Below are 13,520 nucleotides of genomic sequence, written 5' to 3'. Positions count from 1 at the left end.
TTACAGACAAGTACTACCATGCCTGGCTAGACATTATTAGATATTTGATTATTTTAATGTCTAATGAATTAGGAGATAACATTTAATTTAAACTCTAAGGAAAAAAAATGAGGCTTGTAGAAATTTAGTAGATTTGGCTTGGATCTCTTAACTAATAAATTACAGACCTTGAACCTGGAAGTGGATTTTTGCCTGATGCAGGATTTTTCAGTCTTGAACAGTATTGACATTTAGAGATTGGATTATATTTTTTTTTTTTTTTTTTTTTTATTTTTTTTTATTGTAAAGCTACTATACAGAGGGTCACAGTTACATGAGTGAGGTTATGAGTACACTTCCTCTTGAACATTGTTACCCCGTCCATTGTTTTCCCCCTACCATCCCCTCCCTCCCTCCCTTCCCCGAGGTTCTTTTTTTTTTTTTTTTTTTTTGATTGTGATTAAATGATTACATAATTTCAAAGTCACAAGTTCATTCTAACTTCCCTGGAGCAAATTGTCTACCACAGTCTGTAATATATAACAGTGTTCACATGTTATATACCATATTTGTGATCAGCAGCATGAGGATATTTAGTAGTGGTTCAACCAGATGAGCGGGAGTTCTTTGTTTCTTAAGTCCTGTTAGTTTTGTCGTATCACTAACCTTTTGGATTTAGCATCCACTTATGAGGGAGACCATGTACCGTTTGTCTCTTCGTTCTTGGCTTACCTCGCTCAACATGATTCCTTCTAGCTCCATCCATTTCCCTGCAAATGCCATTATTTTGTCATTTCTAATGGCTGCATAATATTCCATTGTGTATAGATACCACAATTTTTGGATCCATTCATCTGTGGTGGGGCACCTAGGTTGTTTCCATATCCTAGCTATTGCGAACAGTGCTGCAATAAACATGGAGGTGCACGTGTCCTTGTATATTGGTTCCTGTTGTTCGGGGTAGATGCCTAGAAGTGGTATGACTGGGTCGTAAGGGAGGTCAATCTTTAGCTTTCTAAGGACCCTCCAGACTGCTTTCCAAAGTGGTTGTATAAGTGTACATTCCCACCAGCAGTGTAATAGGGTTCCTCTTTCTCCACATCCCCTCCATGGATTATATTTTGTTATAGGACTGTCCTGTGACTATTAAGATGTTTAGCTCCTACCCACTAGATGTCAGTAGCACAGCCCTCTTAATTTCAGTTGTGACAGTCAAACTGCCACAGGTTCCCTGGGGGGGCAGGTATCTAATGATCCTGTAGTGACATAGTCCAGGTTTGGGGACAAGGAAGTAGTACTCTATTCTGCTCTTAATGAGTAGGCCTAATCTCTAGTTGAATCCATTTCTCATGAGCTATAATCCATGCTTAAGATGGAATTTTGTTATATACATCCTGGAATTTTAAGCACACCTTTGTGAGATACCTCATAAGGATATATTCCTCTTCCAAACAGCCTTTAGTGTTAAATAAAAATATTTTATATATCTAATTTTTTTCTCTTTGGTTGCAGGTAGCACAACTAAAAAAAAAGAAAAGGTTTTTATGGAATTCAGATGAATGGTAATGGATGATGCAGTTCAAATAACTAAGGTAAGAGAAATAAAACCAGACCTGTACTAATTACAAAATAAACCTGAAACCAGGTTCTTTCCTATTCTCCTCTGTTTATAAATTATAGTAGCTTATTTTTTATAATTTAAAAATTAGCATCTTTTAAAATTATAGTTCTCAACATGGCCATGAATCAGAATCACTTAAAGAACTTTACAAATAAGGGCCAGAGTGTGGTTCAAGTGGTAGAATGCTTTTCTAGCAAGTGCTGGGGCCTGAGTTTAAACCCCCAAATTGGCAAGGTTGGAGTGGGGAGGCGGGAACCAGAGAAAAGCCAGAAGAAATGTCCTACCATCTTGCTATTACTGAATGAATGCTTCTGTAGCAGAGAGCACAGGATAGATCACAGTTTTGAGTGGGACTATAAGCCAATATTAACTTAGCGAACTTTTTTGTTGTTGTTGGTTGTGGATCTTGAACTTGGCTTGGGTGCTGTCCTTCAGCTCTTACTACCTAACTACTACCTACCTACTATCTAACTACTCTACTTGAGCCACAGTGCCACTTCTGGTTTTCTGGTGGTTTATTGAAGATAAGAGTCTCACGGACTTTCCTGCCTGGGACTTTCCTGCCTGGGCGGGCTTTGAACTGTGATCCTCAGATCTCCGCCTCCTTAGTAGCTAGGATTACAGGCGTGAGCCACCAGCACCTGGCTAATTTAGAGAACTATTTTACAATACTCACTTAAGTTAGACATTCGGTATCCATAACCCAGGACTTATATTCCTAGATACTCTTGAGGAATGAAAGGTAGTCCACAGAAAGACGCACAGAAATGTATACTGAAACTTTATTTTGAATAGCTGGGAAAAGTTGAGTGAAATGTTCAAAGGCAGATTAGTAGTTAAGTAAATTGTGATATATCCATTTAGTGGAATTCCACTTAGCAATAGAAAGAGCAGTATACATATAGGTGAGTCTTATAGATACATTCTTCACTGAGTGAAGGAAGGCAAACACACAAAGGCTGATGTAGTTTAGTTACCAGGTAAAACTAAGGTGGAATGGTAGAAGTCAGGTTGGAGGCTCTCTAGCTGGCTGCAGGCTGTGCTGAAAGGAATAGGAAAGCCTCTGCAAAGACCTGCTGTGTTAATGTTTGCGTATGTGTGCAGCTTTTCTTTTTCCCCATATGAGTTATACTCTTAAGCCACTGTAAGTATATAATTCATTAACTTGAAGCAAATTCACATTGTAAAGTCGTTACTACCACCCATCTCCAGAACTGCTTCCTCCTTCCCCAACCCCTGGCTGTTGCATTCCACTTTCTGTCTGTGAATTTGACTACTCTGGGTCCTTCATACAAAAGAAGCAGAATATTTGTCCGTTTGTGTCTGGCTTATTTCATTTAGCATAGTATTTTCAAAAGTCATCTGTGCTGTAGCATATGTCAATACTTAGTTCCTTTTTAAGACTAAACATTCCTCTGTATGTATATACCTCATGTTGTTTATCTGTCCATCATTGATGGACATTTGGGCTGCTTCCACCTTTAGGCAATTGTGACTAATGCCACTCTGAACATGGGTGTATAAACATCTGTTCAAGTCCCTGCTTTCTGTCCTTTTAGATATATATTTAGAAATTGAATTGCTGGATCATATGGTAATTTTATGATCCAGCAACTTTTTGAGCAGCCATCATGCTTGCTGTTCTTCAAAGTGGCAACATCATTTACATTCCTCCCACCAGTACTGCTTCCCAATGGTCTTCCTAGTTGGAGGTTATCTGCGTGCACCGCTGTTTCTTTAGTGAACTTTTTTTTTCTTTGAAAAAATCAGCAATTTTGCCTCTCCCTTGTAAACGTGGTGATTTTACCTTCTGCCCATTATGAAAAATGAGGATTTACTTCTATCCCATTTGATTTTTTTCATTATTTTTGTTTTACTGTTTTGTTAGTACATTTTTACCATATACATTGTTCACTTAATCTGAATCACAAATAAGCCTTTCATAGTCTGTCCATTAGTTGTTCTTCAAAACTGAAAATTAGCTGAGCACTGGTAGCTCACACTTATAAATAATCCTAGCTACTCAAAGCCGGCCTGGGCATGAAAGTCTGTGAGACTCTTTATCTCTAATCAGCTGCCTAAAAACTGGAAGCAGAGCTGTGGCTCAAAGTGTGTAGAGCACTAGCCTTGAACAAAAAAGCTCAGACCAGTGCCTAGTCCCTGAGTTTAAGCCCCACAACCAACAACAACAACAAAAAAAGAAAGCCGGCCGGTGGCTCACGCCTGTAATCCTAGCTACTCAGGAGGCTGAGATCTGAGGATCACAGTTCAAAGCCAGCCCGGGCAGGAACTCCGTGTGAGACTCTTATCTCCAATAAACCACTAGAAAACAGGAAGTGGCACTGTGGCTCAAGCTGTAGAGTGCTCGCCTTGAGCTGAAGAGTGCGCAGGGACAGCGCCCAGGCCCAGAGTTCAAGCCCCACAACCAAAAAAAGAAAGAAAGAAGGCTAGTAAAATTTATAACTAGGTCACTATTGTTCTTTGTCAGACCAAGCAGTGTTTTCTGGCTTATACTTCTTTCTCTATAGTAGATTAATGTCATGGACCCTTGGCTCTCTAAAGTAGGAAATGAAAAAAAAATGAATTCTTGGGGTAATTGTCAGTTGCTTCCAATCATACTTTATATTTCTATTATTGACCATAACTTTCTCATAGAATTTTCCTCCGTGGAGTTTCTCTAATTTTCCTTCTTTCCTGTCCATTTGCCTGTTATAATCTCACTTTCTTACAAGTGCTCAGCCATACATACCACTGTGTTAGTGTGTGCATCTGTATGCTGCTTTTCATTTTCCCCATATGATTTATCTTCTTGATTTGTCCTATCAAGACTAATCCAAGCCATACATTGTATCCCATGTACTCTAGTCCAAAGCCAATCTGGACTGACTGGTTTAGCCTGGCTGTATTTGATACAATTCATAATAGGTGCCAGAAGGGAAAGGGATTCTCATGTTAGTCTGAATATTCTTGTGTATCACTTATTTCATGAGTAGGATGAGTGTATCCTTGTAAGAAGGCTCCTGGGAGTGAGTTTTGAGTGGTGTTGCATTACAACTTAGTAGAAGACCTAGACCAAATATTGTTATGGAAAAGACAGAATAGAGTCTAGTGTACCAGAGTCTTCATACACAAGACCCAAGACTAATTGAAGTTCCCTTTCTCCTAACTTGTCCTTCCTATCTTCCTTCCTAAATGATAATGAGTTTGAGCTCAGGGACTCTCAGTGCTAGACAGAAGCTCTACTACTTGAGCCACACACACCCAGCCCTTTTTGCTATTTTTCAGATAGGGTCTCATATTTCTGCCATCCTTGAACCATGATCCTCCTACTTGTGCCTCTTGCATAGCTGGGATTATAGTTGTATACCACTATGTCTGACTTGTTGATTGAGATAGGAATCTCATTAGCTTTTATGCCTGGGCTGACCTTGAATTGTGATCCTCCTCATCTCTGTCTCCCAAGTATCTGGAATTGCAAATCTGAGCCACCCCTGTAGGACTTTTTAATTCTTATGATTAGTCTAGTTTGGATAACACTGAGTATACATACGATAATACAGTCATGAAATGGATTGGTGGCTGTACAAGTGGAAAGAGGAAACCTAGGAAAGGGGGCATTTCAAAGTAGTAGTATACAATTTGGCACTGAGAGACTGAAGACTAGTTGAAGTCTAAAGAAAAAATTGAGTTTGAAGGAAAAGTAATCAGTTTCATTAGTTGGAAAATAAGGATGCACATTCAGAAATGAAATAATAGAGGTGATCATTGAAACCCTAAACATGAAACATGACTAAGCCTTTCTGAGGAAAAAAGAGAGAGCAGAGCAGAGGAAGCCAACATTGTAGATGCTCCTTTGCCTGCCTCTGAAACAAACAGTGGAACACTGCTATGGCACCTGGAACACACATATACTTTATTTCTGTACTGCCTTTGCATGCAGCCATGGACTCAGTATAGACAGAAACTGGTCTAGATTGGCTTTTTAAGCCTAACACTGAGCTCAGTGTCTGGCTTCTTATTGAAAGTTTGTGGATGTTTGAATTTGAGAAGGAACACATGAACTTTACAATAAAGACATTTGCATTTTTCTTCTTGCACACCTAATTAACCCAATTCCTGGCTCTTAATAGAATTCTGATGAAATTTTGATTTACAAATAGTAGAGAAAGAAAAACTTTGGACCTGAAATGTATTAGTTGTTGTGTCAAAAGAACCAAAAAACTGAGAAACTTTTGAGAGAGGAGGCAACTACAACATGTTATATACAGACCAAGGAAAATGAAAACGAAAAAAATTTGATCAGGATGTTCTTTGTAGATTTGAGAGTAAAGGAATTAAGAACATAACTAAGGGGCTGGGAAGGTGGCTCAGTGGTAGAGTGCTTGCCTTACATGCATGAGGCCCTGAGTTTGATTCCTCAGCACCACATACATAGAAAAAGCCAGAAGTGGCCCTGTGGCTCAGGTGGTAGAGCACTAGCCTTGAGCTGAAGAGCTGATGAGCTAAGGGATAGCATCCAGGCCTAGAGTTCAGGCCCCAGGACTGGCAAAATAATAATAATAATAATAACATAATAAGGACCAATACCATGTATCAAAAAATTAACAGAGAACATTAAGAGAGGGGAAGTGGCCAGTAACATAAGGAGAGAGACTACAGGGCTTAACATGGAGGTGATTTTTGTTTGTGTTTTTAAAGTCTGTCTGGAACATCTGGGCCTATTTGTAAACAGAAGGGAATAAGGGCTAGGGAAGCAAAGCTCAAAAGTATGAAAGTATATAATTTGGGGTGAGACATCTTGCAAAGGATCTCAGTCATAGTGAGAACCCTTGGGAAGGATGAGAAATACTCTTTTTACTCTAGTCTGAACAGAATAGAAGCTCTACAGAGAGCTATCTGCCCAGAGGGAGCTATGGCACTAGAAACTAGCAAAGGGAACCTGACAAAGGATGTTTTCTACACAACAAAAGTGTGAGAAGTGTGATACTTCTATCCAATATTGGATATCCAGGAAGCAGGATGTTTGGGGAGCATGCGCTCTCGCTCTTTTTCTCTTGCCCTCTCTTTTCTCTTGCCCTCTCGCCCTCTCTCCCTCCCCCCTCCCCCTTCTTGTCCTCTCTCCTCTTCTCCTTCTCTCCATTCCTCCTTCCCTCCTTCCTTCCCTCTCCTTGTCTCTCCTCTCCCTCTGTTCCTCTTCCTTCCCCACCCTCCCTCTTCTCTCCCCCCTCCCAACCTTTCTCTCCTCTCCCTCTCTCCCCTCCTCCTAGCTCCCCTCCTTCCCCCCCTCTTTTTCTCTCCTCTACCTTCTTTCCCTCTCTCCCTTTCTTTCTCTTTTAGAGACAGGTTCTCACTTATGTAACCCAGGCTAGCTTTGAACAGAATATATGACACTATTGATCAAAAAATTTAAACTAGGAGAAAAGAGAGGTGGGATTAGGTAGGAACTGTGGGGCACAAAGGCAAACCCAGTAGAAAATTCCATAAATTTTATTTCATTTGATGGAGATGTTTAACTTGTCTACCTTAAAACCCATTGAACACAGAAAGTGCCAGGAAAAGTCTGCTTTGTCTTCAACAAAGGGACAGCATAAAACATTTTGACCATGGCTGTCCTACTCTAGGCAAAGGGAAGAGGGAGTACCCCTGATTCTCCAGGCACTGTGGACAGTCAGACTTCAGCTGTGGGGAATGCTGGCTGAGCTATCTTTCACCCCTACCCAGGAGTCACAAGATGGAGCCAATTACAGGACAAAGTGGGGAGCTTCAGAAATGAGTTCCTTAAGTCTATATATTAGAGCCTCCTTCACAGAAAAGAGAGAAAGGAGGGACAAATAGTTGGAGCACAGGAGATTTACTGTATGATAGATACTATAATGTCATACAACTATCACAAAAAAAGCAGTCCCTCATGTAAGCTCTAGCCTTTAATTAATAACAGTGTATCAATACTGACTGGTCAATTGGAAAAAAAATATCCTTTATAAGGAGAGTAGTAGCAGAGGTGTGGGGGAGAGAAGAGCTAGGGAATAAATGGAAACTACATTCCAATCAATATTTCTGTATACCTAGCACTGCTTTTTAAATAGTATATATTTTAATGGTTAATAATTTACCATAAAAATACTAATCAAAAGAAAAATAAGCTCAAGTACCTATATTAATACCAGATAAAGTATTCTTCTAAGCAAGGAAAATGATCAAGGACAAAGAGAATCAATACACACCAATAAAAGGATCAGTTCTGTAAGAAGACATATATATTCAAAAGTATGCATGAAAAGGGTAGCTTTAAAATAAGTAAAGCAAAACTGATATGATTGAAAGGGAACGAAGCAGACCAATAATTACAATTACCAGTTCAACACCTTCTTTTACTAATTAACAATACCACTAAGACAAATACCATGTATTTACACTTACACGTAGAGTATTGAAAAACCTAAAGACATGCTGGATGCCAGTGGATCAAGGCTGTATCTAGCTACTCAATAGGCTGAGACCTGGAGGATGGAGATTCAAGGCCAGCGTAGACAGAAAAGTCTTTTGAGAGTCCATCTTCAAAATGACTAGCAAAAAGATAGGTAGAGGTGTAGTTAAGTGGTAGAGTACCAGCCAACCAAGGCTGAGTTCAACTAGTAATTAGTGGGAAGAATAAAGTCAACAGGGCTTACTCCCATCTTATGTTCTGAATATAAATTCTTTTGGCAGTTTAACTTACAAACTTAGTTTTTAAGTATATATTCTTTTTTCCTCTGAGTTTTTTTTTTTTTTTGCCAGTCCTGGGGCTTGAACTCGGGCCCTGGGCACTGTTTCAAGCTTCTTTTTGCTCAAGGCTATCACTTGAGCCACAGTGTCACTTCCAGCTTTTTCTGTTTATATGGTACTGAGGAATCAAACCCAAGACTTCGTGCATGCTAGGCAAGTATTCTACCACTAAGCCACATTCCTAGCCCTGCTCTGAGATTTTTTTCCCCCCACACAAACCAAGTTTTCGTCTTCAGTTCTCTGACTCATTGAATGACATCTTTTAGGTAAACCAGAAACCTATGAGGAGTAGCATTTAACACCTTCCTTCTCACCCTAAAGGCAAATTCTGTCCAGCATCATGCAGTTTGCCTCTTAAAATACCTCCATTCTGGCATTTCCACCTGTAATCTAATCTTCTAATGAAGCTGTCTACATCTTCTACTCTGGACTTTCAACCCAGTAGAGTGTTCATTCCAAAATACAGGACAGGCAAGTCACCTTTGTGCTTCCATTCTTCAAAGTCAACTTAACATTTGAAGAACAAGAAAAAAATCACAGCCCCACACTCATGATCCTACCCTGTATACGTCTCCGGTTGTCTCCTGGCACCATGCTCCTCCTCAGTCTTTGTGCCCTGGACACAATGACTTCTTTCAGTAGTTTCCATCCGCTCTCTAACCCAGTCCAGAATGGAGTTTTGTATCCTCCCTGTCTCCCTAACTCCCATTCATTCTTTACGTCTTAGCCCAGGAGTCAGTGGCTTGGGAGTCTTTGTCTGGCTCCCTTTCTTCTATATAGGCTCTCAAAGTCTTTTAATTTTCTTCTCTACCACTTTTCACATTTTGAGAAGTGGTCAGTGTCACTGAACTGTGTGTTTCATGAAGGAAGGTGTTTAGATTTATTATTTCATGTATTAGGAATAAGACCCAAGTACACAGTACATGCTTAGTAAATCTCTCCTCCCCAGTGAATACATTTTTAACCGCTCCCAAAATGAAAGTTTTTTTGTTTTTTTTTTTTTGGTCAGTCGTGGGGCTTGAACTCTGGGCCTGGGCGCTGTCCTTCAGCTCTTTAGCTCAAGGCAAGTGCTCTACCACTTGAGCCACAGCACCACTTCCGGCTTTTTCTGTTTATGTGGTGCTGAGGAATGGAACCCAGGGCCTCAGGCATACAAGGCAAGCACTCTACCACTGAGCCACCCTCCCAGCCCCAAAAGTACATTTTTTTTTTTTTTTTTTTTTTTTGCGGGGGGGCTTCTGGGGCTTGAATTCAAGGCCTGGGCACTGTCCTGAGTTTTATTTTGCTCAAGACTACAACTCTGCCACTTGAGCCACAGTGCCACTTCTGGCTTTTCTGTTTATGTGGTGCTAAGGAATCAAACCCAGGGCTTCATGCATGCAAGGCAAGCACTTTACCACTAGCACCCTTTCTTGCCTTTTGGATTGAGTGACTTTAAAAAAAAATTAAGATTATTTTTAAGTAGGTGTACAAAGGAGTTTTTATTTCAAGTATCAATTTATAAGAACAATGCATATTGATCAGTGTTACTCGTTACATTATTCTCCTCCATCTCTCTCAACTCTACTTATCCCCTTGAGTAACTTAGTTCTATTTTTCACATAATACTCGTATACATTGAATATGTTGACTGTATTCCCCCACCCTTTCTCTCTTCATTTATTTACCTAGCTCTCTCCTTGACCTTACCACTCCCTGATACCCCAACTTCTATTTTGTTTTTTTTGTTGGTTGGTTGGTTGATTGGTTGGTTGGTTGTGGGGCTTGAACTCTGGGCCTGGGCCTCAGCTCTTCAGCTCAAGGCTAGCACTCTACCACTTGAGCCACAGCACCACTTCCAGTTTTCTGGTGGTTTGTTGGAGATAAGAGTCTCACTGACTTTCCTGCCTGGGCTGGTTTTGAACTCTGATCCTCGGATCTCAGCCTCCTAAGTAGGATTACAGGCATGAGCCACCAGCGCCCAGCTTCCAAGTTCCATTTTGTTAGACTATAAGTTTAGTTGTTCAAAGAGGTTACACCATTGGAATTCTCCCTTGCATGTACCCATACTTTTCTTAACATATTTGTGTATGTATGCAGATGCTTCTTTATATGTTTACATATATCTTGATAAATTAGATCTAGCTTTTTTTTCCCAGAGCGGAGGACAGAACTCAGGGCTTTGCCAGGCACTTGCCAGGCAAGTGCTCTTCCACTGAGCTAAATCCCCAATTCTGTAAATTAGATTTAACTTCCACATATGGGCGAAAAAAATATGGAATGCTTCACAAGTTTGTGTGTCATTCCTACAAGAGACCATGCTAATCTTCTCCTTATTTTTCTAATGTTAATACATGTGCTACCAAAGCACATGATTGGGCAAAATCATGTAACACAGAGCCTGTGTTATAATGAAGTGTTCAATTTCTCATGTAATTTATTGAATATTTAGTGAAAGTGAATGCAGGGGTTGCACGGATATGTTTTCTCTACATTATAAAACTGAAAAACTCCTAAGTCAAGCAAAGCCAAGTCAGGAACTGTCTGTAAATACTTACAGGTTTAAGGAATTGACTTGTAGAGATCTGGACACTCAGAAAGGAGTGGTGGTTTGAACTGAAGGACTGTTGGAGAATTTCCTCTCTTGAGGAGGAGGTCAACCTTTTCTTCTGTTCAGACATTCAGCAGATTGGAAAGGTAGTCTATTTGACTCAAAGTTCACCAATTTAAAAGGTAAATATTGAGAGACTGAGGGAAAGGATGACATTGTTCAAAGAGAAATGTACTCTTTACCTGACTTATATAACTGTAACCCCTCTGAACATCACCTTTATAATAACAATTTTAGTTTTTTTAATAAATTTAAAGAAAAAAAGATAAATACTAAGTTAGGCACTGATGGCTCATACCTATAATCCTAGTTACAGAGGCTGAGATCTGAGGATTTTGGTTCAGATCCAGCCTGGGCAGAAAAGTCTTATGAAATTCTGGTCTTTCCAATTAACTACCAAAAGTCAAAAGAAGAGCTATGGCTCAAAGTGGTAGAGGGCAAGCCTTGAGCACAAAAGCTCAAGGACAGTACCCAGGCCTTGAGTTCAAGAGACTAGGACTGCCAAGAAAAACAAAAAAATCATGAATTCCTACCCCTTGTTGTCTTGTCACTAATAGACCTCTCTTTAAGCCATACTTAATCTCTAAAGACAATAGCAAGGTCAGATTTCTGACTAACATGATAGGACTATCCTGCATACAATTAAAAACATCTTTCTCCAGAAGATACAAAATTTATGGGTGGTATTGATCTCTTTGATATATGGCAACTTAAATACACAATTTGCTGTTAGTGTAATAGTTTTTCCTTGAAGAAAATGTTTACCATTTTTCTGTTACTGCATGACAAAACATCCCCATAATTAGTTGTTTAATCCATTTGATCAGTGGTAGTGGTCTCTGCCTGTAATCCTAGCTACACAGGAGGGCAAGGCAGGACAATCGTAATTTAGCGGCCAACTGGGAAAAGTTAGTGAAACCCTATTTCAGAAACAAATGGCTAGGAGTTGTGGCATAGCTCAAGTCTTAGAGTACTTGCCTAGCCCTGTCCCCAGTATCCAATCTAATTAGCTTACAATTCTGTGAATCAGCGATCTCTTCTAGTTATCTGTTTAGTTCATCTGCTGTCTGGACTGGAGTCATTCATGGCAGCTGTAGGCAGCTAGTGGTTTGTCTGCAGCTGAGACTGTCTTAAGCACATGTCTGGCAGTTAGTGTTGGCTGTTTTTTAGTCCTCTCTCTGCATGTAAGAAGGTGTGCCAAGGCTTTTCACACTGACAGCAGTGTTTCCAGAAAGCAGAATGACAGCTGCAAGGTTTCAAGAGATGTCAGCTTGGAGGTCATACCATCATTTCTGCTGCATTTTATTGAAGCAAGTCACAGGGTCATTTCAACTGAAAGGGATGGGGAAATAAACTTGACCACTTTATAGGAAGAATGGCAAGGTCTCACTGTAAAAAGTATGTGTATAGGAATACGAGTTTTTATAGTCATCTTCACAAATAGTCTCATCACTGTGTGTGGTTTTGTTTTTTTCCTTCTGACTACCTTTAATTTTTTTTTTTTTTTTGATGAAGGGGTTCAGAAGTCTTGCTATGGTATATCTGGAAACAGATTGCCTTTTTATTTATCTATTTGGAGGTCCTTAGGACTTCTTAAATGTATAGTTTGATGTCTTTTGTCTGTTTTAGAATGTTTTCAGATCTATCTCTAAATATTTCTTCTGTCCCATTTCTCTCTTCCCTTTTATTAGGGATTCAAATTATCTCACAGTATGCTTCTTTGTATTTTTTTTTTGCCAGTCCTGGAGCTTGAACTCTCGGCCTGGTTACTGTCCCTAAGCTTCTTTTGCTCAAGGCTAGCACTCTACCACTTGAGCCATAGCACCACTTCCAGCTTTTTCTGTGTGTGTGGTATTGGGGAATTGAACCCAGAGTTTCATGCATGGTAGGCAAGCACTCTACCACTAAGCCACATTCCCACCCCACTTCTCTTTATCTTTTGCCCTTTCTGCTTCATTCTGAATACTTGCCTTTATCTCCAAGTTCATTTAATTCTTAAGCGCTCTCTCTCTCTCTCTCTCTATATATATATATATTTGCTTATTTGTTTGTTTTGTCTGTCATAGGACTTGAATTTGGGGCCTGAGCAGTCCTGAGCTCTTTTGGACAAGTCTAGCACTCTGCCACCTTGAGCCACAGCTCCACTCCTGGTTTTCTAATGATTAATTGTAGTCACATGGACTTTCCTGCTTGTGTTAGCTTTGAACCACTATCCTCGGAGCTCAACCTTCTGAGTAGCTAGGATTTCAGATGTGAACCACCAGCACTCAGCTTTAAGCTATGTTTTATCTGTTCTTAAATGTATATATTGGGGCCTTTATGTCAATTATGGTATTGATTTTAAAAGTTGTAAACTTTTCATTCTAATATTTTGTGTGTGTGCCAGTCCTGGGGGCTTGAACTCAGGGCCTAAGCACTGTCCCTGAGTGTTCAAGGCTAGCACTCTGCTCCACTTCCAGCTTTTCAGTGGTTAGAGATAAGAATCTCTAACCACTGAGTTTACTGCACACTCTGTCTCCCAGCCATGATCCTGTAATCTCAGTCTCCTGAGTAGCTAGGATTACA

At 40.0% G+C, this 13,520-nt stretch overlaps 1 protein-coding gene and 1 non-coding gene across 3 annotated transcripts in view; one reads left to right on the top strand and one right to left on the bottom strand.

The window, feature by feature from the left end:
- Ptpra (protein tyrosine phosphatase receptor type A) overlaps nucleotides 1–13,520 on the top strand; it is a 123,030-nt gene that overhangs the window by 29,903 nt on the left and 79,607 nt on the right. For both annotated transcript variants that reach the window (XM_042694396.1, XM_042694397.1), the window contains exon 2: nucleotides 1,492–1,571. In XM_042694396.1, the coding sequence (XP_042550330.1) occupies nucleotides 1,539–1,571 (33 nt within the window). In that variant the 5' untranslated portion in view covers nucleotides 1,492–1,538. The remainder of the gene's footprint in view (nucleotides 1–1,491; nucleotides 1,572–13,520) is intronic.
- Nucleotides 10,614–10,715, bottom strand: LOC122120560. Its single transcript, XR_006149726.1, has one exon. It is a non-coding gene; the product is annotated as a U6 spliceosomal RNA (small nuclear RNA).

This window comes from Dipodomys spectabilis, unplaced genomic scaffold (assembly GCF_019054845.1).
Source record: "Dipodomys spectabilis isolate Male_0828 unplaced genomic scaffold, ASM1905484v1 ptg000175l, whole genome shotgun sequence".
In the NCBI taxonomy this organism is placed as follows: Eukaryota; Metazoa; Chordata; class Mammalia; order Rodentia; family Heteromyidae; genus Dipodomys; species Dipodomys spectabilis.
Note: the sequence above shows the minus strand (reverse complement) of the source record. Positions and strands in the feature narration are given on the sequence as shown.